The sequence below is a fragment of the Chiloscyllium punctatum genome, chromosome 7, assembly GCF_047496795.1.
Source record: "Chiloscyllium punctatum isolate Juve2018m chromosome 7, sChiPun1.3, whole genome shotgun sequence".
In the NCBI taxonomy this organism is placed as follows: domain Eukaryota; kingdom Metazoa; phylum Chordata; class Chondrichthyes; order Orectolobiformes; family Hemiscylliidae; genus Chiloscyllium; species Chiloscyllium punctatum.
Window position 1 is genome coordinate 61,997,921 of NC_092745.1, and position 27,129 is coordinate 62,025,049.

Consider the following 27,129-nt stretch of genomic DNA (forward strand, 5'->3'; position numbering starts at 1 on the left):
AGAGACTTCCAACTTACTTAACATGGATAGTTACCCTGTAAATGATAGACTGATGACAGCCAGTTTGAACTTCTGGGTAACAGTGCAACTGCCTCATCCCCATCATCTTCCTTCCCTGGACCTCTGTCACAACATCATTACCCTATATAGCTGTGACCTTGTCACCTTACTCATGTATCTCATTCACACTGATACACTATTTAAAATGTTCCATTCTATTTCAGAATGTTCATTTTAAAATGAATTCTAGAATATGGCTTGTCATCTTCCTGTCAATCCTGCTCTAAGGAGTCTGATGGAAAACAGTCTGCATTTCTGTAAATATGGAGGTTTTACTGTAAGATTTTTTTAAAAAAGAGCATTTAGTTTAGTAGATCAACAATGAATTCATTCAATGGCAGAACAAGCTGGAAGGTTAATTGACCAACTCCAGTTTCTAATAGCCAAGCAGCTAGAAACAATGTGGTGTACTGTAATTCATTAAATTATATATTACACATTAATAGTGAAATTGACCTCCATGCAACTGCACACAGACTGACATTTACATGACTGTCTATATTATACACAATGTTAAAGAAGCAGTAAAAGCAAACACAGGACACATTTATATGAATAACTGAAATTAAACTTTTAATTATTTGGATACAATTTAAAAAAGGAATACTGGCCTATAGTTAGAAAGTTAAGTATAAACATTTAAAAACCCCTTTATACATAGCATGAAAAATATATGCGCTTTTAAGCTGTATATCTTCCAGACATAACTTTAAGAGGTAGAATCTTGACAATACATTTCAGCTGCCTAATGTACTGTTAAAATGTACAACCATCATTTCAAACAGCAAACATTATAAAGTATACTATAGCAAACTTTTCACAATGATTCCTTGGACAGCTGCAATTATATTAAAATAGTTTTAATATATTGATAACACTACAAACAAGATTTTTCTCATTTATTTACAAAATATTTATTTAATACCAATATTGTAAAAATCAAAGGCTTTGCCTTACACATTCCAACTGCCATCTGGTAGGTTTAAAACACCAGTGAGTGGATTTTTCTTAAGTATCTTCACAAATAGTTGTCACTTTTATCAAGTGATGTTATTTATTTCAGAAAATGGCCATTTTATTTGTACAGTATGAATGAAAAATATATAATGCCACTAAAATTTTCTTCTCAATTATACAGAGTTCTAAAAGGGCAAATTAAAGAAAGTCACCTCTGAATTTTATCACCATTACCTGAATGGTACTTTTCGTCAAACTCACAAATGTTAGTGCACAGAATTCTTGGAATGAATAAGAAAAGCACAATACTTTCATTTAGGATACCAAATATACATCTATCAAAGTGGAAATAATTTAAAAAATATATATAAAGCTGGACTTGGAACCAAAAATAAATCTAAATTGACTGTGTACATAGGCATCAAATTTTACACATCACTTTATATTAAACCATAGTTGTACATTTACATTATTCTTGAATTTTTTTAATATATTAACTAATAGTTCAATATAGTGCCAAGTCTTGCGTTTAAATCAGAGTTGTAAAATCTGCCTTTAAAAATAGTTGTAAATAACTATCCTTTGCAATTAAAATGCAGCTTCATCAGTAATCCTTTTAATGTAGTATTTTATACTCTTAGTGTGGTGCTCTCCTAAAAATATAGGACAGAACAAACAAACATTCATTAATTTCTAGCCATCTTATTTGGGAATATAGTTTACGATCACCCAGATCAATTTTATTTTCCAGTCTAAACCCCATTCTTTCTTCCATTCCAATGGCTAATTAGTGGGTTTGCTTTACATGGCATGAAATATTTTGACCAGTCGACTTCCTCACAGCCAATATCAATGTTCGTGCAAACTGATCACAGTGCTTCTCCTGGCACAAGATCATCCATTTTGCAACTCTGTTAAGACCAGTGACAATCAGTGAGTGCAGGAAAGTACAGGTGACAGCTGAAACTAGAACTCAAACTTCTAAGTACTGAAGTCGAGTCACTAAACTTGCACTGTTACAGCTACTAGGTTACAACTTACAGCTATGAAACAGGTACTATAGTATCTCTTTGCAAATGCCTCTTGCTTTAATAAACCTTTTAAATGGCTCATTGTAGAGGGTTATTATATTCAAAAGTTTAACTTTTATTTAGGATGTTGCAGGGTTCTTTTTAAGAACCCAAAATTATAAAGTTTTGCCTTATTTGCAGCAATTCAGCTGGATCACTTAACAATTAAAATTTAGATGTTTTTAAATGTTAATTTAAATTCCCATAAATAACAGTGCAAAAAGAATAGAACTAGTCGTCAACTGGAATCAAAGTTTTGCATTTCTTTTGATTTATCAGCTCCCAATACTTGATGCAGACTGCAGTCATGAAAGCAGAAAAGTCCTTCTGAAAGTACTGCCAATGCAATACAGCAATTACTAGCCATTTACAAATCTTTAAACATTAAGGTTGCCTAGTTTCTAGCCCAGGAAGATTAATCTTCACTTCAGTTTCTTTGCTTTTTCAGCCACAATACTTTCCATTTTCAGCGAAGTAGTGATGCTTTAGTACTGAACATATTCAGATTGAAGTGACTGCAAAAGAAAAATAACTTCAGCTAAGAATATTTAAATTTATATTGTTACAGAAAGTGTTGTAAAAAAGTGAGTGATTGAATAACACCAATGAACTGTATTCTTAAAAAGAACTTGTAAACTCTTAGCAAACAAACATCAAGAATGCTGTCAGCTCTTCCAATTGTTCAGTAGCAATTCCAGTGTTAACTCTCATCCAAGTTAAGTGGAAGGTGCATAGCATACTAATCAGTCACATTATCTTGGTGGGTGAGTTGGGGGAATTAAAGACAAGGGAAAAATATTACTGTTTTTGAGTCATTGAGAAATCACAACAGAGCACCTGTCTCATAAATGTTGGGCAAATAGAAAAAGAAAGTTGGGATTTAGCTTTGATTTCCCCAAGAAGTCCAAATTACTACTTGACATCCAGTCTGAGCTTTCTGGAGTACTCTGACAGTACCTAACATTTATGAAACCATATTCCAGAAAGGAAATAAAAATAACATAATACAAGAGGAAGGGGAGAGAAACAGAACACTAATTAAGTGGATCTAGTTTATTTTGTTGTATTTACTAGCTAGTAACATGCTTTATAACTACATTTAAATATGAGCAACAACAACTCACTGCATTTTAGTGCTTCTGAAATATATAATGCCATACTTAATGATTGAAACTGCATATCCTCAAACAGGCACATGTTTTGCCTCACTTTAGTCTATTTTTCCTCAATTATTTGATGTGGTTAATATTTGGAGCACAAGGAAATAAATTATAATATATACTTGAGTTAGAAGTTAAGAATCTAAGATGAAGTTTTTAAATCAAAAGTAGGGATGGGACTGACTTTTACACAAGTAATAGTTTAGAGGTTGAAATCTACTGTCTCCCACTACCTCACTATTGCAGTTTTCACCAACCCAACTTCCAAAAACAGTACAAGTGCTCATACACAGACAAAGGAGCTGCACAGCTGCCTTTGGTGGGCTATTTTATAATTCTATGAAGTTTGTTTGTACCAGGACAAGTTTGAATTCAATGACAAATGGGTAGTAAGTATAAATACAGTGATTAAATAACGTACAAAAGATATTAAAAAATAAGTTTTTTTTGGGTCAATATTTAGGTTTGAGTTTTTACATACGATCAACTATTACTTGACATAATGAACTTAAAGTCTGACAAAAAAAACTTTTTTGTCCAGTCTATAAAGATTATTTCTTCCTTTCTCAATTAAAATCTACACAGAGTATAAATAATATCGTAGCTTAACACACAATGCACTGAGTTAAAAGCCTTTCCTTCAGAAATCACCTGAGTTAAGTATGCTATTACTGTTCAGCAGATTAGCATGAGTGCCCAGCAGCATTCCAGACAGCCATCTTCACAGGAGTTAATATTCTACAATCACAGGCTAAACAGTGATTGGTTTCCTAGAAAGCTGTTAATCATGAAAAGTGAAGTAGTTGGTTAACTCGCCAAGCTACTGGGTTATCATGCAAATGTTTCGTTAACCATGCCGGGTAAGATCATCAGTGTGAATTCCGTGAAGTGCTGTTGTTATGTCCTGCTTGGTTTTTATGTGGTCTGGTCTGTTGGGGTGAGTGTCACTTTTGGATCTTCTCTGCCGTGGTTTGTACACTGGGTCTATCTCTACATATTTGTAGATGGCCTTTTTGGTTGAAAACCAGGCTTCCAAGAATTCTCTGGCATGTTTCTGGTTAGCTTGTCCAAGAATGGTTATTTTGTCATAGTTGAACTGATGGCCCTCTTGGTCTGTGTGTACAGAGATGAGGGAGAGTGGATCATGTTGTTTAGTTCCCAGTTGGTATTTGTGAAGTCAGATGGCTAGCTTTCTTCACGTTTGTCAGACAATAGTGCTTCACAGAAGTCGCACTGACAATGTTAGCCAGCATGGTGATGAAACGTTTGCACAATAACCCAGCAGCTCAGCAAACTAAACAACTAATTCATCCGCAAACTGAATTACACATCTTTGCAAAAACCTTAAATTACTAAAAGTGTTTGTATAAATGCAAGTCTCTCCTTTCTTCTTTTCAATGAAATCAGTCTAACTTTATATCCAAAATAAAGTCATGCAGTGGCTATTCTTCTAGTCACCAGTCAGACAATCAGCAACAATACCTCAAGTAAACAATACAGTTAGAAGGATTCCACAAATCAAATAGGTCCTTTTATAAAGCATACAGGAAAAAATAGCCTCTGAATATAGTCCAGTGGTAAGTTAGAATAAAACTGTTCTGAATGGCATAACACTGGAGGTGAAGCTTTTAATGATATGACAGATATTTTGAAAGTGAGGAAATGCAAAATCACAAATTCTGAAAATGCTGAAGTGTCAAGTAAACATTCGTGCAGTGAATGATTTCATGTCATTTTAATAAGTTTAATGTATGAAGTAGTCCTGTCCACATGATAAATCAACATTGCACTTCTGATTAATAAATAATGGTAGACATTCTGCAGCATGATCACAAATTCATTCACACAAGGTATGTATACAAATGTGCTGTTCAATATTTTTAAGACTATTGTTTTTTTTCTCCATTGTGTGGGCTTTACTTTCTTCATTTTTGATAAAATAGTGGCTACCACAGGCTTTATCATCATAGAAATACCAATCGCATTACACGGAAATTGGAGCTTAATTGTAGGCAATTTAATCAGTTGGAATAATTGCTTTAGGTCATGAGCACGAAGCAGGTTCAACAGTAAGGTACAGCATCCTACAGGGTAGGTATAGGTAAAAGCAAACCATCATTGCAAATACATGGCTCCAGGTTTGTGTGTATTAGCATATAAGTTTTCATTTTAAGAATGACAATTTAACTGTAGAGAATGGAATTAACACAAAAGGAAGATTGAAGTTTACTACATTTTAAAAAGTTGGGTCAAACTGACTTAACAGGTAAAACATAGAGAAAGGCAAGATCATAGACAGCAGGTGGGCTTAGTTTGCTATAGAACTGGAGATATGAAGTCTGCAATTCTTGCAGTAATGGCAGACCAAAAATGGTTTTTCGCAGAAGTAGAGCTAAATTAGTTTAAAAGCATATAGTAAACCCTGAGGAGTTATAAAATCCATTTATTTAATCAGATCAAAAAAAATGATTGTACAATAGGGATAATTAACCTGAAGGCATTTTCGTGGAAATTCTGGAGATAGCAGACACTTAGGAATATTTTCTGGTTTCAATTTATTGGGTTGTTTGCAATTGTTATTTACATTTTGGAGATACCCTGAGGAACTCCTGCAGAGATGCCTGGAGATGACATGGCTGACTTCCAACAACAACTATTTTCCTTTGTGCCAGGTATGACTCCAACCAGTGGACAGTTTCTCTGATTCCCATTGACTCCAGTTTTGCTAGGTCTCCTCTGTGCAGCATTCAGTCAAATGCAACCTTGATGACAAAGTTTGTAATGAGATCATGAGCTGAGTGGCTCTGGTGGAACCCTGACTAAGTGTCAGTGAGCAGGTGCATAGCTGCCAGTGTTGTAGTTATATTGGCACTAACTTGGCTAGGGTTGTGGCAAGTTCTGCAGCACACGTCTTTAGTACCAATGCCGAAATATGGAAAAACTCTGATAACAACTCCCTTGATATTATCCCAATTTTACTTTCATTATCTGCTCCATTTTCTTTTCTAATATCGGTCTAGCAGTGGTTAGATCTTTGGTTGGGCTAGAGCTTTACACAAACTAAAAATCTCTATCATTATGATTCTGTTCATGTCTCATACATTAATAATTTAAAAATCTTCCATTATAGTACATCTGCTCTGTTCCAGCAAATTATATTCATATTCAATTTCCTCACTGTGAATCAGCATTGCTCCCCCTCAGTGGATCCTAAGATAATATTCTTTTATATTAGGCTGATCAGTACCTCATGGGTGTAATGTCCTATATTTAGTTAAAAATCCCCTGAATGCAATTAGCATTTTTTTAAAAAAGCAGCCTACAAAATCACTGTGCTGTCTTTACTGTTGTGCAAACCTGTACCCCAAGATCTCTATGCTCTTTCACTGTACCAAGCCTACTTCAAATTACCAAAATGTATAATTTTACTTACTGACATTTAATTTTCACCTGTAGTTTTTAATGTATTGTCAATTTGCAGTTTAACAGCTTTCCATCAGGATACCTAATCAATGCATTGATATACACAAGAATCTGCATGTTCCCCTTCTGGCAATGTCAGATAAATGTCAGAATGAAAACTAACTACAGCAGCAGGTGAAACAAATCTTGGTCAATGGTTTCAATTGACTGTTAGTCACTGTAGGTCAAGGTTACTGATGATTTCATGTAACTATAGGTACTTATCCAAAATCTTATGTATCCCATGAACAGACAAAAGTTACAACTGGAAATTTACTTTTCTGTCCTTTTTGAATTAGTTAAAATAGTAGTTGTCCCAGAATCAACCCTTGAATAGCAACAGCACTTCCAATCAACTCTCTAAGTTGTTCCAACTTCTACATGAATGATGTTTGTAATGCATGAAAAGTGAAGTACAAGTAATAAATAAAATCTTTGAAAGCCCAGTTAATACTTTCTTGAAAACGCATGATAAATTGCGATAAGTGAAATTCTGTTTCTAGTGAAACATATTCTACTGCTCATAATGGTGGTAGAAGAAAACTAAATGCCAAATCGTAAGCCTTGTACACAGTGAACATTGAACAGATAACTACCATGAGGTTGAAGGTTTAAAATATACAAATAATGCTTGGTTTTTTTTGGAATAAGAATAATAAATAAATCTGATTCAGAACATGTGAAAGTTATTTCAAACATCTATATGACTTTTTAGCACACAATCAACAATTAATTACTCAGGAATAGTCCTCCATTGTACAGATAGCATCACATACTGACCACTCCATATACTTGCAGTGTATACACAGGAAGTGATTTGAAAATGATCAAATACTTTGGGAATTTAAGATTGTAAAAATAGTCGCAGTTTGAATTGACAATCCAAGATCTAATTATTGCCTGTGGGAACCATAAATCACTGAAAACCTATTTTCTCTCAATCAGAACTACATTTGCAGAAGATAACTCAGCAAATTAAAATGTAAGATATCTCTCTCCTTAAACTGTGCAGGATCTCTGCAAAAACTTTTGTGGTTCATAGAGTCTTGAATCTGCAAAAGTAACCATGTAAAGCAGCTTCTCAAAGCAGAAGTACAGGTACATAATCCTTCATCCGAAAACCAAAGATTTTCGTCAAGTTTTTTTCTCTTCATAACAAGGTTTGTGTGCAGTTAACCCAACACCACACCAACTCGATCCACGTCACTCAGATGTGACGTGGCTTTGTGGCCCAGCACTGACAGGCATCAATTCTGTCTCAGCCCTCATAGTACTCACAGGTGTGTCTGCTGTACAGTAAGATTTTTTAAAAATTCACCCTGAAATTGTCATTTATTCTGAAATCCGAAAAAGTCAAAATTCTGAAAACCAGCTGGCCCTAAGGGTTTTGATAAAGGATTGTGTACCTGTACAACACAAAGTCTCAAATTTTAAGCATACTGCCTGGCTGCCCACTGCTATCTATGTTTAAAAAGAGAAGCATAATTTAATTTCCTTCTTACTAAAAAAATAAAATTTGAAGTACTGTTTTATAAAGTTAAAACTGTAATGGTGAGATAGAAATACTCAAAGCAAACTAAACATTCCTCTCATTAATTCTGTCCATGTTTTCAAAGGAACAAACTCTTGACTGAGGAGAATTTAGATGGATTTTAGGAGTTCTATGCTGAATGATGAGTCTTAGCTGGCTATTTACCTTCACAGACATTAGAGGGGAGTCCAATTCAGTCCTAACTGAAATAAAAACAAGTGTTGGAAAAGCTCAGCAGGTCTGGCAGCACTTGTGGAGAAACAGAGTTAAAGTTTCAAGTCTGATCCGACTTCTTAAAAATTGTTCAGACTTGGAGTTCTGCAGAATTTCTCTGCTGCTTTGACTGAGATCAGTTAACCCATAACATGTCGAAGAATTGTGACAACCATGTTGCTTAATAAATTCTGATGTAAGCAACGTTTTACCCTTAACACAATTACATTTGATAAAAGGAGTGCTGATATTGCTGTTTCATGTACAAGATCTTATTCTATCTCAATAAATAGTAAAATTATGAACATTTTCTTTAATAACAGCATGTAAACTTACGGGATGTGAACGACTTAGGTATCGTATGGTGGCAGGACCAACACCACTGCAGGTGGATCTACCGTTGTAATCATCTTTCAGGCTGGTACTGTTATTGATGGGGATATTGCAGATAGTGCCACTGTTGCTTTTGCCATGGTAGTTGTTGTTCAGTTCATGATAATATCTCGCAGAAAGCTGTGAGCTGCTATACAGCTGGTTGGAGGGATAACCAGATGTAAAACTTGTCCTAGGAGGTGATGTCATAGCGTTCTCAGTTTCGTCAGGGGCAGCATAAAGATTTCCTAGTGAACTGCCTAGCCTGGAGTTTATGGAGAAGCTAAATGGAAACAGACAATGGGGAAACACAACATAATGCACATGGGGAAAAAACATGAAATTTCGAAGAAATAAAAATGCTGTACATATGGAAAAAATGTCAATATTCTTTGCATGTTAAAAGTGGCTTCATTAAATCTATTTACTACTCTTTAGACTCTCGTAATAATTAAGTTCAATAACTACATACGCAGCTTACTTATGTACATTTTTTGATATTAAATCTTACCATTTAAAATGTCACATGACAAAACTAGAAATATGGTTTCTAGAGAAAGGAATTAGTAGTCATACATGAAATTTTTATGAGCAAAAGGAAAAACAGAATCAGGAAATTCAAAAACATACCCTAAAAGTAATTTGGGTTTATTTCTTGCAATTTTCCTCAATACTCACCAAAACGATGCGTTCATTCCTGAGTTTAGTACAGCAACAGTCTATATATATTGTGAGTTGATAAACAACTCAAATGCTGCTAATGGTCCTGGAAAAACCCAGGGCACAATAAGGAGTTGATTAAATTAAGTAGACAAAATCAAGTCGCCTGGAGCAAACAACTGAATAAAGTAACATTAATCTTACTCAAAACAATTTAAACAAAACAAAATTTAAAAACTGAGGAAGGCGTTCGACAAGGTTCCCCATGGGAGACTGAGTAGCAAGGTAAGATCTCATGGAATACAGGGGGAACTAGCTATTTGGATACAGAACTGGCTCAAAGGTAGAAGACAGAGGGTGGTGGTGGAGGGTTGTTTTTCAGACTGGAGGCCTGTGACCAGTGGAGTGCCACAAGGATCGGTGCTGGGCTCTCTACTTTTTGTCATTTACATAATGATTTGGATGCGAGCATAAGAGGTACAGTTAGTAAGTTTGCAGATGACACCAAAATTGGAGGTGTAGTGGACAGCGAAGAGGATTACTTCAGATTACAACAGGATCTGGACCAGATGGGCCAATGGGCTGAGAAGTGGCAGATGGAGTTTAATTCAGATAAATACGAGGTGCTGCATTTTGGGAAGGCAAATCTTAGCAGGACTTATACACTTAATGGTAAGGTCCTACGGAGTGTTGCTTAACAAAGAGACCTTGGAGTGCAGGTTCATAGCTCCTTGAAAGTGGAGTCGCAGGTAGATAGGATAGTGAAAAAGGCGTTTGGTATGCTTTCCTTTATTGGTCAGAGTATTGAGTACAGGAGTTGGGAGGTCATGTTGCGGCTGTACAGGACATTGGTTAGGCCACTGTTGGAATATTGCATGCAATTCTGGTCTCCTTCCTATCGGAAAGATGTTGTGAAACTTGAAAGGGTTCAGAAAAGATTTATAAGGATGTTGCCAGGGTTTGAGGATTTGAGCTATAGGGAGAGGCTGAACAGGCTGGGACGGTTTTCCCTGGAGCGCCGGAGGCTGAGGGGTGACCTTATGGAGGTTTACAAAATTATGAGGGGCATGAATAGGATAAATAGACAAAGCCTTTTCCCTGAGATCGGGGAGTCCAGAACTAGAGGGCATAGTTTTAGGGTGAGAGGGGAAAGATATAAAAGAGACCTAAGGGGCAACTTTTTCACGCAGAGGGTGGTACATTTATGGAATGAGCTGCCAGAGAATGTGGTGGAAGCTGGTACAATTGCAACATTTAAGAGGCGTTTGGATGGGTATCTGAATAGGAAGAATTTGGAGGTATATGGGCTGGGTGCTGGCAGGTGGGACTAGATTGGGTTGGGATATCTGGTTGGCGTGGACAGGTTGGACCGAAGGGTGTGTTTCCATGCTGTACATCTCTATGACTCTAAGTAGACATTAGGTACCTTTGTAAACATGAAAGCTCTTAAAAGGCAGAAGACATCTAAGCTTCACAAAATTTTTTTGAAGATGCAGGTTCATATATTCACAATGAATCTGCTACTGAGAATGATAGGGGTAAATGACTAACAATATGACTAATTCTGGAAAGTATTTTTCAGTAAGTGGCAAGAGGGCAGGGGATCACTGAGAAAGGACAGTCAAATTACTGAAGGTTTCTGCAGGGATAGTGCCAATAAGTGATCTTCCCTATTTTATCTGGCCAATTCTCTTGCAAAAAGAAGAAAATGTTTCCCATGAAAGAAGTTTTACAAATTTAACCTTATTTCTGCAGAGATTTGTATTGGAATATATACAAATCTTGCAGCACAATGATAGTAACCATATATCATTTTATAAGTGCTCAGATGATGAGAAGCAAAGATAAGCTGCCAATATAAAGCAGACTTCAAAATTAGGTTTAGACAATAACAAACTAATAGGTAGGGTTAATTTAAACTGCACTGTAAAATATGCTGGCCAAAGTAGCTGGAATTTTCATCCATTTTAATTCTCAGCTGAAATCTAGTCACACAGAACATCTAGTCTTCAGGTATGACATTGATGTAGTCTCACTACTTAATGAACATTGATGTCAGTTTGCCACTTGGATGACTGTAACTTGAGTATAGAGTGACTGGACAGTTTAGGGAGCAGTAATTCTGGCTTGTGAATTCATTTCTCTCACTTTCCACTCAAACCCCGAGTAGGTACAAGGTTACACCCCACCACTACAGCCATGATTAGGTAGACAACAAAATACGGGGCATTGAATCTGATTAACTTGTCTCATTTGCATTTAATGCATCAACAATATTCCACAGTATTAAAATATTTTTAAAGTGTACTCGAGCAGAGCTGAATGTTAGAAATCAAATATTAATTTTTCAGGTCAAAAATCTTGGACAGATAGAAAATGTAATTAGATTTAACTTATGGGAAGAAATTATGGTTTTAGTTTCTCTAATATTTGAGCAGTATTTTTTAAAAATGTAATAATAATCTATGAACAAAATGTCACCTTTTCATATTACTGTTCATAGGTATAGGACTTCTGCTAATTCTTCTTGCACTTGGATAATTCATTGAGATCTTTGAGGATTTGAGAGGTGACATTGATCCTTGGCTAGTACTTGAAGAATTGATTCTGTTAAAACATAGCCACAAAATTAAATAACCTCAAAACACTATATTTAAGTACAGAGTGGAAAACGTTTACTGTGTGATTCAATACATTTATTGTCTAAAACTAAACTTCAGGACGATTCACATGATCTTTATGTTAAGTAACTATTACACGAACAAAAACAATGTTTTTTTGAGTGAGATTGTTATATTAGTTCATTATTTTCAAATTTTCTAACAATACAGTAATAAAAGTCAATCTTTTGAACAACTCATGGAATTTCAAACTTCTAAATTGTGCTTGAGGCAGAGTTGAGCTAATAGCTTATGATATGGTTTATTTTAAATTTGCAAACTATAAAAATCAGAAAATATACATTGATTATCTGGTTATTATCACCTTGCTTTTTATAGTATTCTGCAATGTCTAAATCGGCTGTCAACTTTCCAACATTAGATCAGTGAGTACAGCACTTTGGGACATCCTGAGGTGTGAACGGCTTTTAAATAAATGGAAGTCCTTTCTTTATAATGTCTGGGGTATTATATCAATATACAATAAACATTTTATTAACTGCCACCTATGGGACCAGGAGTGTGCCAGCTGATCAAATATTCCAGATAATCAAGAGGTCCACATGGTTAATGTAAAAACATACACTAAGTAATGGAAACATAATGCAGAGGTACACACATCACTGTTATGCTTTATTTACAGCATAAATCACTTAAATAATAATTCAACTTGCCTTAAATAAAACTTACAGGCAGAGAGTCTTCTCACTTGCACACTCACTGCCTACTAGGGGTATCATGGTAGGTATTTAAGGAGAAATAGACTCAAAATTGAATCAACTGTTATTTCATGTGGTCATTCGATTGAACAACAAGTATATTTACATGAGGTAAATAAATCAAAACTATAATAACTGGACAGAATAATAAAATAAACCTAACGGTATTTGAGGTGTATAATTTTTGCTGGTCTTTCAAGAGGGCCAGTTCATAAGGTGCCAGTTAAAACAAAGTTTGCTATATATGTATATATGTAAATTAGTCAAAACAAGACCCTGCAACAAGCACATTTATAAGTCACACAAATCTCTCAGCAATGGTCCAACGCAGCCAATCAACACCTTCTCAGGATAGTTACATATAGACAACTAATACAACCTTGCCAGCTGCACTCATCCCAATAAAATAGACCTTAAAAAAAAGAAATCATCAATGGGTTTACAAATCACCTCTGAACATTTCTGGCAGCCAGGATGACCACATCTGCAGAAATGTCAATGATTTGATCAGCTTGAGTGCTGGATTTTGGAGCTTGAGTGGTGGTGGGAGGCACAACAGTGCATCCGTGAGGCTGAAAGTTACATCAATAGCACATTTTTAGATGTAGCTCAAGGCCATGCAGAGAAGGCATGGGTGATCAGTCAGGAGGGTGGCAGGCAGATAGGCAGGAAAGCCCCAGAGTACATCTCACTCAAGTACAGATTGTGTGTTGGAAAATGGAGAATGACAACTTGTCTGGGAGTGCAAATAGAGCCTAGTTGCACAAAGGGGAGCAGAAAGAGAAGGAAAACAATAGCAGCAGGGGATTCTATAGTGAGAGGTACAGACAAGTGTTTCTGTGGCCACAGTCATGACTCTAGGATGTCGTACTTCCTCCCTGGCTCTAGGGTCAAGGATATCACTGGCTGCAGGGCAAACAGCCTGAGATCATGGTTCACACTGGGACCAATAACAGAGGTAGAATGAGGGAGGAGGTTCTATATCAAGAATTGAGGAAATGAGGTAGATTAAAAAGCAAAGGGTGCTATGCGATAGTGATTACAGGAATAGATGAGTAGACTGGATGAATGCATGGCTAAAAGAGTTAGATTGGAGGGAGGGCTTCAGACTCCTGAATCACTGGGTCAGCTTCTGGGAAGATGGGACCAGTACAAGTCCAACGGATTGCACCTGAACTGGAACAGGCCTAATCCCCATTGGCAAGAAATTTGATGCTGCAGTTGGTGGAGGTTTAAACTAACTAATGGAATGGAGATGCAGTAGGATATATGATGCATAGACAAGTGCAGAAAAAGGAACCAAATCATTCGAGGAAGCAGAGCAAATACAGCCAGGTTAGAGAACAACTGAGCATGGCAGGGCTGGATGGCATTTTTTAATGCAAGGAGCCTTGCAAATAGGCAGATGAATTGAGGGGTGTTGATGAGTGCATAGGCATGTGATATAATTGCTATCAGAGATCTGGTTGAGAGAAGGAGAGGACTGGCAGCTCAATATTCTGCAGTATAGAATCTTTAGGCATGGTAGGTGGGAGGTATTATAAAAGAGGTGGGATAAAAAAGAAGCAATCTATTTGTTATGTGTGTAAAATGAACTCCCCAAACAGGGAGCAAGAGAAAGACACATGCAGACAAAATTCAGGTGTGTAAAATTAGTAGGGAAATAATAGGATAGGATTTCAAAGCTCCCAGTATTAACTGGCACTGACAATAAGCAAGACAAAATGTGACAAAATGTCTTTAGAAAGGGAGGAGTTCTTAAAACATGCCCTTGAGAGCTTTTTAAGCCAGCACATTCAGAGTCCTACAAGAGAGGGGGTGCTGTTGGATATAATTTTGGGGAATGAAGCTAGTCAAATGGGAGGTGTGGCAGTGGGACAGCATTTTGGGGAAAATGAGATTCAAGGCAATTATGGATCAGGACAAAGATGGACTGAAAATAAAAAAAGTTTCTTAATTGGGTGATGACTGATTTTTAAGGACCAGAAGTAGCTACTAGCAGGAATCTCTCACTTTTTGGGCGCAGCGGGTGATGAGAGGTCAAATGGTATGTTAGCCTTAATAGCAAGAGGATTTGAGTGTGGGAACAGATTTTTTGCTGCAGTTGTATAGGGTCTTGGTCGGACCACAGCTGGGAGTATTGTGTGCAGTAATGATCTCCTTATGCAGGAAAGGATGTTTTGGAGTGCAACAAAAGGTTTAGCAGAATGATTTCTGGGATGGCAAGTGTAACAGAGACTGAAGTTTAGAAAAATGAGGGGTGATCTCAGAAACCTACAAAATTCTAATAGGAAGTAAGTTCCTGATGACCAAGAGTCCAGTAACAGGGGTTACAGTCTAAAGGATATAGGATAGGCCATTTATGACTAAGAGGAGGGGAAATTTTTCACCTAGAGAGTGGTGAACCTGTGGAATTCTTCGCTATAAAAAGCAGTTGAAGCCAAAACAGTGAAGGTCTTGGATGAAATATAGTTCTTAGGGTTAAAGGGATAAAAAGGGTAGGGGTCAAAACAGAAACAGGGAACTGAATAGGATAAGCATCTATGATCATACCAAATGGCCCAGCAGGCTTGGAGGGCCAAAAGCTGACTTCTCTTATTTTCTATGCTAGTCCTCCCAAAAATGGATCGCCTCACATTTTTCAGGATTAATTCCATTTGCCACTGTTCAGCTCAGCTGACTAGCTAGATTAGATGCACTCCATGTGAACATTCTGGTAAACACATCACTGCCACATTTTCACAACTGATCGAGGAAGAAAAATGCTCCACATAAAGCATTTTGTGATAACAAATGTTTGTCTTCACACTGTGTGGGTGACTACTTAATGCTATTGCCCTTTGAAAGATAATGTACTGCATAAAAAGTGAAACCCACCCCACAACCCACAATGAAACACTTATCCCATCAACCTCATGTATGGTACAGCCATTTTCATCGCCATTGCACACTGCTTTTTGGATTGTGATGGAAGGAAATAGCAGATGCACTCAGTGAGTCATATAGTCAGCCTCTCAATTTAAGTAATCCCCCAAATTATGTTGGTTGCATGTCATATCACGACCATTAGGACATGACCTTCTCCACATTGTCAATTAATCAGTTTATTTAATTGTACATACCCACACTTCACTTTCCACCAAGTGGGAGAATAGGAAAGTGCTAATCAACAAAGTAAGATTAACTAATAATGAAATGTTAAGCATGCAAATAAGCCTCTCATCGCTCACTAAAGAAATTCTTGACTTGCCATTCAACACACATAGAAGAAGACTGTGCTTTTTTTGTTATTGACAATAAGAATCGCATTACTGTCAATCTCACTTGATTTCCCCAACATTTTCACCAACGTTCAAATCATTCGAGGGTTAGGAGATTGCACTGATTGTGTTCAACAGAGTTTCCTTGCGCCAATCCTACATTATAGTAGTGTCTGCATTTCAAAGAGATATCCAGTAGTTGTGAAAAGTATTATATAAAACATTTTTTTTTCGTATTGCTATATTAGAATGAGAGTGTATCCCATTGGAAAGGGAAAATTTCACCTAACACACAGTGCTTGATGGGAGCTCAATCATTGTTTCCAGAGGCGCTGACAAAGTATTGATAATCATTTAGATACAATCCAAGCCAAAACATAGATTTTGCTACAAAGTAAATAAATCTAACCTGTTTTTTAAAAAACTAGAAGCTTTTATTATGGATTCTGATACAAATCCAGTACATAATTAAGCTAAAGGAAGTGTCAGTATTTGCAGGTATCTAGCAAGCAAAATCTAGATGCCAACAGTTCCAACAGGTATGAAACAAAATTAAAAATATTCAAGATAGTCTCTCAATAAAACTGCCAGGATAACACATAGTTTACATCTTGTAGAACAGAGATACATTGTCCTGGCCAGTCTTCATTTTCTGTAAACTTAAACCCACCCAAACTCGACCTCATCTACTGCCCTTACTCTAACCCAAACCAGTTCTACTCATGCATCATTTGCAACGGTTGCCAGTCTCTTGATGCCTTGATCTCTTCATGGTTTCACTCTTCTCCATTGTTACAATGCCCCCAGCTCTCCAACTACTGTGTTCCTCCAACCCTGCCATCTTGTGCACTCCCAGGATCTTCCTCCCATACTACAGTTGCCATGCTTTCAGATCCTACAGTCCAAATAATAGGAATAGCTTTCTAAATCTCTGCTTTTCTGTATCTCCTTGACCAAGCTAATAGTCACTTCGCCCTGTATTTCCTTCTTTGACTCTGCCAGTTTTTAGCTCATTGTGCTCCTTTCCAGCATCCTGGAAGACACTTTATAAATTCAATTCTATGTCAGTAACACGATCCCGTATCATGTCCTTTTAATCTGTGCATGTGAGTCTGTGTGTGACTGGGAGAAAGAAAGAAAGAGAGAGAAAACAAGAGTATATGTGGACAACACTGAACCAACAACTTATGCATGTTTCCTGAAATGTAATTTGCAAATATTTGGAAAAAAGATATTGAATTTCTTTTGTTGCCCATGTCTAGTTATAGGGATGCTAGTTTTTCTTTTAACAAATCGAATGTTCAACTAGTTGTGTATTTTCAAACCTATCTTTAATCTTTCAGTGATATCCAAAACCAGCCAATTCCATATTTACCTATACCGTCATTTAAAAACAGCTAAATCTGGAAAATTTTCAAAAATAAAATACGTTTGCTTACCTGAATGGCTGTGATGGAGATCTTGAATGAATTTTCATATCATCTAACCTTTAAAGTAACAATTATATTAATAAATATAATGCATATCATTAAAAATAATCTTAATGTTTTATTACAATTTAGAATAATAAACAATTTAAAATTCAGATTCATATTTAATTAGCATTGTTATTGCAATCAAGAAAATGACAGCTACTCGTCATTCATCTCTGGCAATTCACAGCTATATGAGTTTAACTGTTTTAAAAATAGACTAATTGATTTCTTCGATCACGTAATGCACACAGTAGTGACCTTTGAAGAAACATTAACAAACATATTAGGATAGCTAATTATATAATCTTTTCAACTTTGTTTGTGCTTCTTTATGCAGATCTTAACAATTATTTCCACAAAAAAGTGCAAACCTATTTCAGGGAACAACATCAAAGGTCAGGAAAAACCAACTAAAGCTTTTTTTAATATAACAAGGTATTCATTTCTTTACACAGGAGCTGCACTTTAACAAAGCTAATAACATTCAATAGTCACGGAGTCATAGAGGTGTATAGCATGAAAACAAACCCTTCGGTCCAACTCATCCATGCTGACCAGACATCCTAAATTAATCTATATGTGTGCACATATTACTTCCTTGAAATAGATGATATTTAAGTAACTGTATATTTAAGAAATAGACTGCTAAATAGTATAGGTAAATAGCATGAAAAAAAATCGCAAACATGTTTTAGCCAGGAGGTACTAAAGCTTTTAATTAAGCATTAAAAGGTATCAAAGCACTTGGAAAACATCCTAAAGTGGTCAGGTTATTCATGTTATCTTAAATCATATTTTATTTTGGTTATTCTTATAGTAAAAACACCTGAATTAGTCAATTAGGCTCAATTAGTATTCATTTTTAATATTGAGTAAACAGCACGATGGATCTGATAAATAGCAAGTTCCACCCATCACCATTATTCTCATCTGCATCACATCGATTGGAGTCTTCATACATGTACAATAACAATCCTCCTTTATTATGGCCAAACTGCTGTCATGTCTAGCATGGTTTGATGTACTGATAGTGATGGCCTTGACTCAAATGGCAATCCTGCATGTGTAATTTTAGATACAGGGCATCTGCAACTTATCTGGCCACATTGCACATGATTGTTATGCTTTGCTCTTTCCAGGAATGGGCAGTAGAAAAACAGAACTAGGTACTTCCCTTGGATCAAGGGAAGAATCCCAAAATGTTACTGGTTGAAATCAACTAACTCACCACAGTCTGAACCCAAAATATTTTATTCTGTATGGTCCAGTATCACTTAGCCTGAAAGAGATTGAGCACTGTATCTTACTTATGTTTTGGTGATTTTACACTGGTGTTTATTTATTTTGGATCATAAATAAGTATCATTGTGCTGATTATTTCATGTATCTAAGCTATGGAAATTTTGTTCTAATATTATACTACAAAATATAGGACATGCTTTTAGTTAAGTGAATAAAGGAAGCTATTCATAGATGTTACACCTACATTTGAAAGATAATGGATTTCTTCTGGTACTATTTAGAGGGGAATTATAAGTGCAAATCTATATGAAGTTTAATTTCATGTGTACAAATTGCAAAACCATCTAAAATATTCAAAACTATTAATTATTTTCTAGGTAGGGAAAGGAGCAATGGATGTATCCTTTGAACAATAATTTAAAAGAACCCAACTGCTACAAATGATGTTTGCAGAGAAAATCTTGTTCCCATATTTTGTGCAGAAAACATCTGAGAGACAAATACAAAGATTATGATCATAGTGGAAGTGAACAACCAGTATTCAACTTCCATCATTTGAGATCTTCATGGTCTAAAAATGGTCTTTAAAAAGGAAGTTTGTTGCTAACTTAAAAGACTGGTGATCACTTGACAAGCAACATTGGAATGTAGGAAATTAGCTGCCTCAGAATTACCTTTCTATTCAAGAGGTCCTGAAAGTCAGTAAGGGTATATGGTAAGTGCACATATTGAGAGATAAAAGATTGCATACAACTACCCAGCTTAAAATGAAACAATGACAAAGGCTGCAGATCCATAAATCAACAACAGCCTTAGAGCAAAATGGGGGAAGAAACACATACTGATAGCAACAAAGACACTGCAAACTGTTCTATCTCAATGAAAGATTCAGCGAAAAAGCATTTCAATAACAATCAATGTTCACCAAGAACTTAGTATTTGCAAAGTTTGCAAGTGCAAAAGGAAAAAAAGAGAGCAGCTAAAAACTGATGGACTCTGGTCTTTGCATTCTCACAGCGTAAGGGATTCCAAAGATCTGTAACTGTACTTTCCTTCACCTTCCCATCCGAAATAGACACCCCACATACCCACTTCTTCATAAGTTCATTACCTGCATGTGTGCACACATTTGTTGTTGCATTTTATATTTCTTGGGGTAAATGATAACTAAAACTCCACTCAAGAAAATGTTGGAATTGACTCTCTGTTTTTTATCTAGTTATCTAAATCGAGTTGAAATGTAGAAATCACATGCTTCAATTTAACAAAAAACTGTTGCAACCAAATAAGATAGAGATTAAAAGAAGTGAAGCCAGGGACTTGGCAAGATGGCGGTGATTCTGTAGAACTGCCGTGGATGGCTCTGCCTAACAGGCTAGGCATACTTGTGTTTTTTTGTTATCTCTGGACAGCTTATATGGAGGAATTATTAGTTTTAAACCTTGCAGAACACATATTTGTTAATATTTGGGGGTGGGAAGAATGCTAAAGGGAATGGGACTGAGCAATCAGCAGCAGGGAGAACACTCCCCTGCAGCACTAGGCACACCAGAGACCGCAGCAGCAGCAGCCTCTCCCGAACTCCTGGGAACCCGACAGACTCACAGGTATTGGCTGCAATGATGAGACTTACCTCGAAGGGTGGGGCTGTGATTGAGGAGATCCGTGGGGAGATTCATGCTCAGGTCCAACCCATCACGTCCATGCTGCAGAAGCACGAGTGGGAGATCCAGGGCCTCGGGGAGTGGCTGGAGGAGGTGGAGGGTCGAACCAAGGCCTCGCAAGCAGCGAAGGAGTCCTCATCCAGTCGGATCCTGGTGCTGGAGCGAGAGGTGTGGGCCTTGCGAGACCATGTTGACGACCTCGAAAGCCGAGGTCGGAGGAAGAATCTTTGAACCGTCGGATTCCCGGAGGGTGAGCAGCCAGCCAGCTTCTTTGAAAGCTGGCTGGCTGAGTTCCTGGGCCTTCAGATTGAATCCAGCAGGCTGCAGATTTAAAGGGCTTATCAGGTTACAGTGCACAGGTCAGGGCCGGTACAGCGTTCCTGCCCGGTGCTAGTGCACTTCCATTCATTTAAGGACAAGCAAAAAGTAATGGAAGCCTCCAGATTATGGGAAAACATCCACAGGCTCTGCTGTGCAAGGAGTCAAAAATCATGTTTTCCAGGATTTCTCAGCAGTTTTAATTCAAAAGAGGAAGTCCTTTGATGAAGTTAAAAAGAGGCTGAGGAACCTAGGTATCCAAAACTCCAGAGGTACCGCACAGTGCTCCGTTTTAGCCACGAGGACTCAATTTATACATTTGACTCAGTTGATAAAGCTAAAATCTTTGTGGACACTTTAAAATAGATGGACTGGTCTGAAGAATATGGCTAATGTTTGTCCCCTTTTCCTTCTTTCCCCATGTTTTCCCTTCCTTTTTTTCCCGTTCTCCCTAATAATTTTGTTTTAAAAAAAAACACTTGGAATATGTTGTTCCTTTTTTTAAGAACTGAATTTTATAATGGGAAATCTTGTGGATGTTCTTTGTTGTCTCCCCCAACCCCACTTCTTTTTGTTTGTTCTCTTTCTCTTTTAGTCACAAGTAGGGGTGACATGAAGCCGGGGATGGTTGGAGTGCTCATCCTGACTTTGTCTTTTTTCTCTTGAATTAAGCATGCTCTCCTTGTTTTTTCCTCATCTAAGGCTGGAGTACAGTCTGGGCTTGAAGGAGCTGTGAAGGAGGGGATGGGTATGGTGAGTGCCCCCTTTGGGCAGGGGGGAAGAGTCTTCTGTTCAAGGTTTTATAGTTGGTTTTCTTTGTAGTTTTTTTGGTAGTAATAGTTGTTTGTAGTTATGATAGGTAGTTTTTATATACACAATTTTTCACTCTATGAGTCTTTATTTGCTTGTGCTTGGCGCTTTGTCAACAGGGTTCTCCCTCCCAGGGGTTCAAAGGTCTCTGAAAGGGGATATGGATAAGTGTCTTGTTAAATGGTGCACCTGGAAAATCAAGGGAAGTAATTTGCCTGTTAAAAGGAAAAAAAGTGCTTTCTAGCCTTAAGAGGGAAAGAGTTGATATTGCTTTGTTGCAGGAAACCCATCTTGATGATGGGAAACACCTAAAGCTACAACAGAGGGGTTTGACTGGGTATTCTTTGCATTCTTTACCACTGGAAGTAGGGGAATGGCAGTACTTATCCAGAAAAATCTTCCATTCACATTATTTGAACAGGTGAAAGATGAGCAGGGACGGTTTGTGATATTTAAAGTCCTGATACATGGGGAGGAATATGGCATTTTAAATTTCTACTGTCCTCCAGCACATCCCCTCAAATTTTTGATTAGTGCCTTCTCTAAGCTGAGTGCTCCTGGAACACGGCACATTATTATGGGGCAGATTTTAATTGTCTTTTGGATCCAACAGTGTATAGGATGCCTTGTGGGCCCCCAACTATTTCTTCGCAGGCCAAGTAGGTGACTGACTTATGTGAGGAGTTGGGGCTGGTGGACATTTGGAGATGTCTTCACTCTACTGCCAGGAACTTTACCTTTTTTCCAAAACACATAAATGTCACATGGGGATTGATCTTTTTCTGGCTCCCTCGGCCCTTCTGGATTCGATTACGGGTTGTAAAATTTGGAATATAGCTATGTCTGATCACACGGCGGTATATTTGGAGGTTAAGGCCAAGATTGAGGGGTTAGGTTTGCGGCACTGGTGTTTGGACCCTTTTCTCCTTAAGGATTCCAAATTTGTGAAATACTTTTTGAAGGAGTTTCAGGAATTCTTGACTATTAGCTCAGGCACTAGTAGTGCATCTATGCTATGGGAGACCGCTAAGGTCTTTGCTAGGGGATTAGCTATTTCTTATTCAGCTAGCCGGAAATGACAGAAAGGGGAACAGCAGCGTCTACTTGAGATGCGGTTGAAAGCCGCCAAGGCGGCACATTTTGCATGGCCTTCAGTGACTAAGCTACAGCGGATCAATGCCCTCCCAGCTGCCTTGAATTCAATAATACTTAACAAACCGCGAAGAAAGAACTTGCTTTTGCTAGACAAAGGCTGTTCGAGTATGGGGGTAGGCTAGGGAAGTATTTAGCGCACCTGACTAGGAAAAAGCATGCTCCCCAATCCATTACTGCAATCAGAGACAGCGCTGGGGTCCTTACATACGATGCCAAAATGATTAATGAGACTTTTCGGAGCCTTTACTCTGAATTGTATCATTCTGAAGGTTGCGAGGACAGGAGGGCTAAAATGGAGGCCTTTTTTTAAGAACCTGGACCTTCCAGGGGTAACCTAGAACAGGCCTCTCTCCTTAATGCCTCCTTGACAGTTCAGGAAATACAGAGGCAGCTGGGCAACGTCAGAGTGGGAAAGTGCCTGGCTCTGATGGTCTCCCAGATGAGTTTTATAAGGAGTTTATAGGGATTCTGTCAGGGCTGATGTTGGAGATGTACAATCACTCCTATATGCATGAATGCTTACCACCATCTTTGAGAGAAGCTAATATTTCCTTAATTCTTAAGAAGGGGAAAGTTCCTGAGGATTGTGCCTCATACAGGCCCATCTCTCGATTAAATTCAGATTTCAAGATTGTCTAAGAACTTGGCACTGTGATTGGAAAAGGTGTTGCCCAATTTGTTAAAGAGGACCAAACAGGTTTTATAAGGGGCTGAAGGTCCTCCAATAATCTTAAAAGGTTGCTGAATATGGTCCAAATTTGTGAGCAACAATTGATTCAGGGGTTGGTGATTTCCTTGGATGCAGAGAAAGCATTTGACCGGGTGGAATGGCCATATCTTTTTTATGTCTTAGGGTGGCTTGGATTGGGTGGGGTCTTTGCTAGGTAGGTGGAGGTTTATATACCATCCTCTGGCTGCGGTCATCACCAACAGGGTGAAGTCCAGAATTTTAGGATTGGTAGGGGTAGTTGTCAAGGCTGCCTCCCTTTTACCATGGTTGTTTACGTTGGCCATAGAACTGCTGTAAGAGGCCATATGTCAGAACGTCAGCATAACCGTTCTGGAAGTGGGATCGAGGGTACACAAGATTACACTGTATACGGATGATGTTCTCCTGTTTTTATCAAACCTGATGACCTCCATATCTCATCTGATACAATGTATCAATTCATTTGGGGCTATTTCAGGATATAAGATCAACTATGCAAAATCGGAAGCTATGCCCTTGGGGAAACTCATGGATGTGCTAGTGGTTGAAGGTAGCCCTAGGTTCCTTTTTAGGTGGTCACAGGCGGGGTACCAATACTTAGGCATTTTTATTAACCTCACGTTTGATCGATTATTTCAGACTAACTTTGCTCACTTGCTCGACAATATTAGGCAGGACCTCCAGAGATGGGAAGCTCTTCCAATTTCATGGTTGGGACGAATATCTCTCATAAAGATGAATTTTCTTCCTTGTTTGCTTTATCCCATGCGTATGCTCCCTCTCATATTTCCCAGATTAACACTGCAGAGACTCATGGGTTGGTTTGGTTCCTTTGTCTGGCATCATGGGCGGCCCCTCATCAAACTTACTAAATTGCAGTTGCCTCAAGGAGGGGGAAGAGTTGATTTCCCTGACATCAGGAGGTATCAATTTAGTTCCTTACTGTCCTTTGTCTGCGATTGGGTAGGTAACGATCCGAACTCTGGATATCGAGGCTTCCCAGGCAAAGTGCCCGCTTATTAACCTGTTGTTCACGGATAAGATGAGGACAGTTACGGACCACAGCCGGAACACCATTGTCAAGTATGGTCAAGGCATGGAGGGTGATGCATCAGAGTGAGGGTTGCTTATCCAAGACTTCACCACTCACCCCCATAGCTGGTATGCCAGGGTTCTGACCAGGGATGATGGACTCAGGGTTCAAACTATGGGCAGTAAGAGGGGTTTCCAGTTTGTGATGCTTGTTTGAGGGGGAGGTTATGATGTTTATCGAGCAACTGAGCCGCAAATACGGGTTGCCCCCAGCAGAGGTCTTTTCCATATTTTTTCAGGTTAGGGATTTCATACAGAAGAAGACTACACTTCTCAACAAGCCCAATATGGAGAGGTTGTGCTACATTCCACAAGCACCCTGTTGGTTAGTGCCCTTAATCGCGTGCTGGGTGGCAGAGCCTGGTAGGACATTAATTGGTTATGTGAGTCTGGGAGCAAGAGCTTCTGAAACATGGGAGAACACAGGAAGGATCTCAATCTGTAAAGGACGTGTGCTACTCAATTAAAGGTTCTGCACAGGGTTCATCTGGCACTGGACCATCTGGCGATGTTTAAAAAAGAGGCATCTTCACTGTGCCCCAAACGTAAAATAAGTGTAGGTACTCTTATCCATTGCTTCTGGACATGCCACAGGCTCTGCGTTTATTGCTGTGCTGTGGACGGGAGAGATAGGGAGGGTATTGAGGACTGAAGTTAAAGCAGACCCGCTATCTCTCCTCTTAGGTCTACCGAATTTACCATCTTTAGACGGGCATGGGAAGAAACTATTTAATATTCTTGCATACTGTGCATGGAAGAACATTCTGATAAACTGGGTGTCAGAGAACCCCCCTGGGCTTGCTGGGATGGTGGAAATTAATTATGGAGCACATTCCCTTGGATTTTTTTTTTACAAACATGGTGCACCACACAACAAACCATTTTTATAAGACAAGGCAGCCCTACTTGAGTTATTTGGATATAGATTTGTCGGCTATCTTAACTAGGGCATTTGTTTAACCAGGATGGTAGGTTTGTTGAGCCCTGAACCCTGGAGGGAGGACTCCTGAGTTAATATGGGTGTATATACAACGCTCCCGTTCTTTTGTTTGGGAGCTTTGCGCCGAGCATAGCTATTTTGTATTTTGTGGGTTTTTTTGTGTTTTCTTTTGCTTTTCTTTTTTTTTGATCTATTAGTCATTTACTTATTTATTAGTGTTGTTTTACACAGTGTTAGAGTTTGTTTTGTATTGTAGGGTAGGTTAGTAGTTAGTGGACAGTAGTTGTATTGTAATTCGTGTTTTTCTTTTTTCCCTTTATTATACTGGTATTTGTTGTTGGTTGTATTTTTCAATAACTTTATATGTTTGTAAAGTCAAAAAAGATTTTTTTTGCTAATAATAAATATATTTACAAAAAAAGTGAAGCCATGGTCATCATACTGGTAATTTCCCCAGTTCTAATATTGCTTTAAATTATCAGTTGGGTGAATGAGCTTTGTACTTTTACTGATATTCCCAATTATTCTGTTCTATTGTACAATCCTCCACGTAAGTCTGAAAAAATAAGTGTACCCCTGCTTTTAAGTACAGCTGGAATGCCCATTTCGTACTTATAATGTGTAGCAGGCAGAAAGCAGTACTTTGATAAATATGGTGCTGGCAAATGTTCTTCAAATGTACTTTTGATAAAAAGTTGAGAAAGAAGATATGTGGGCTACTTTGAACACTGGCGTTTTTGGTACCCAGGCCTGACCTATAACTTGTACTTAATTCTAAATTCCTTCTAGGTCTAACCCCTTTCTCGGGTGAAATCTGAAATCTATCATAAACACCAGTATAGTCAGCAATTGCAACAGCATTATTTTCACACCAATCAGGCAAAACGTTGTTATCAAAATCAGTGTTCAGTCTAACTGGTACAAACGTACAGGAAATAGTGTCAAACATAAATTTATTTTCTTCGGGACCATTACTTAATTGGGACCGTTCTAAAGGAGGGGGTCAGTCAACCAGCTGGTTTGCAATGGGTTCAATTCCCACCCTGGCTTAGAACATCATGAAAGACTCTTCTTCTCCACTTCTCCTCTAGTGTGACGTGTGGTGACCTTCAGATTAAACTACCACCAGTTGTCTCTTTCTAATGAGGCAGCAGCTCTATCATCTGGTATGATTATGTTGACTTTACCTTTATTTTATATTTTCAAAAACGCTTTATAATAAAATTTCTTCTATTAAACCAAGTTTTTGTTTCTGTTTTCTTTTTAAGAGAAGAATCAATGAGACCTTTTAGTACCAATATTTGCAGATAAACAATACCTGTTAATTAATCCAAAATGAAAAAAACCTTAGGAAAGCTTAAATATTGTGTCCAAGGAACAAAGATTTTACAAAACTCAAACACAAAGTTCAATTAATTCAGTGAGTTTGTACATCCAAATGGAAAAAGAAGAGAAACACACTATCCATGTCAATGTTCCTATTGACAAGGGAGTCAAGGACTATGTGGGACAGACAGGTAAATAGAGTTGTGACCACAACCAGGTCATCCATTAACTTTCTAAATGGCAGATGCCAAATTCTGATCCAGAATTCTATGTG

General features: G+C 37.8%; 1 protein-coding gene across 1 annotated transcript in view; it reads right to left on the reverse strand.

Annotated features, from left to right (window-relative positions):
- Window positions 1–646: 646 nt before the first annotated feature.
- The window catches only part of LOC140479722 (dual specificity protein phosphatase CDC14A-like), a 179,161-nt gene continuing 152,678 nt past the window's right edge, over window positions 647–27,129 (reverse strand). The window contains exons 13-16 of the mRNA XM_072573774.1: window positions 17,564–17,611; window positions 11,967–12,092; window positions 8,790–9,108; window positions 647–2,602 (exon numbers count right to left, since the gene is read on the reverse strand). Coding sequence (XP_072429875.1) covers window positions 2,573–2,602; window positions 8,790–9,108; window positions 11,967–12,092; window positions 17,564–17,611 — 523 coding nt within the window. The 3' untranslated portion in view covers window positions 647–2,572. The remainder of the gene's footprint in view (window positions 2,603–8,789; window positions 9,109–11,966; window positions 12,093–17,563; window positions 17,612–27,129) is intronic.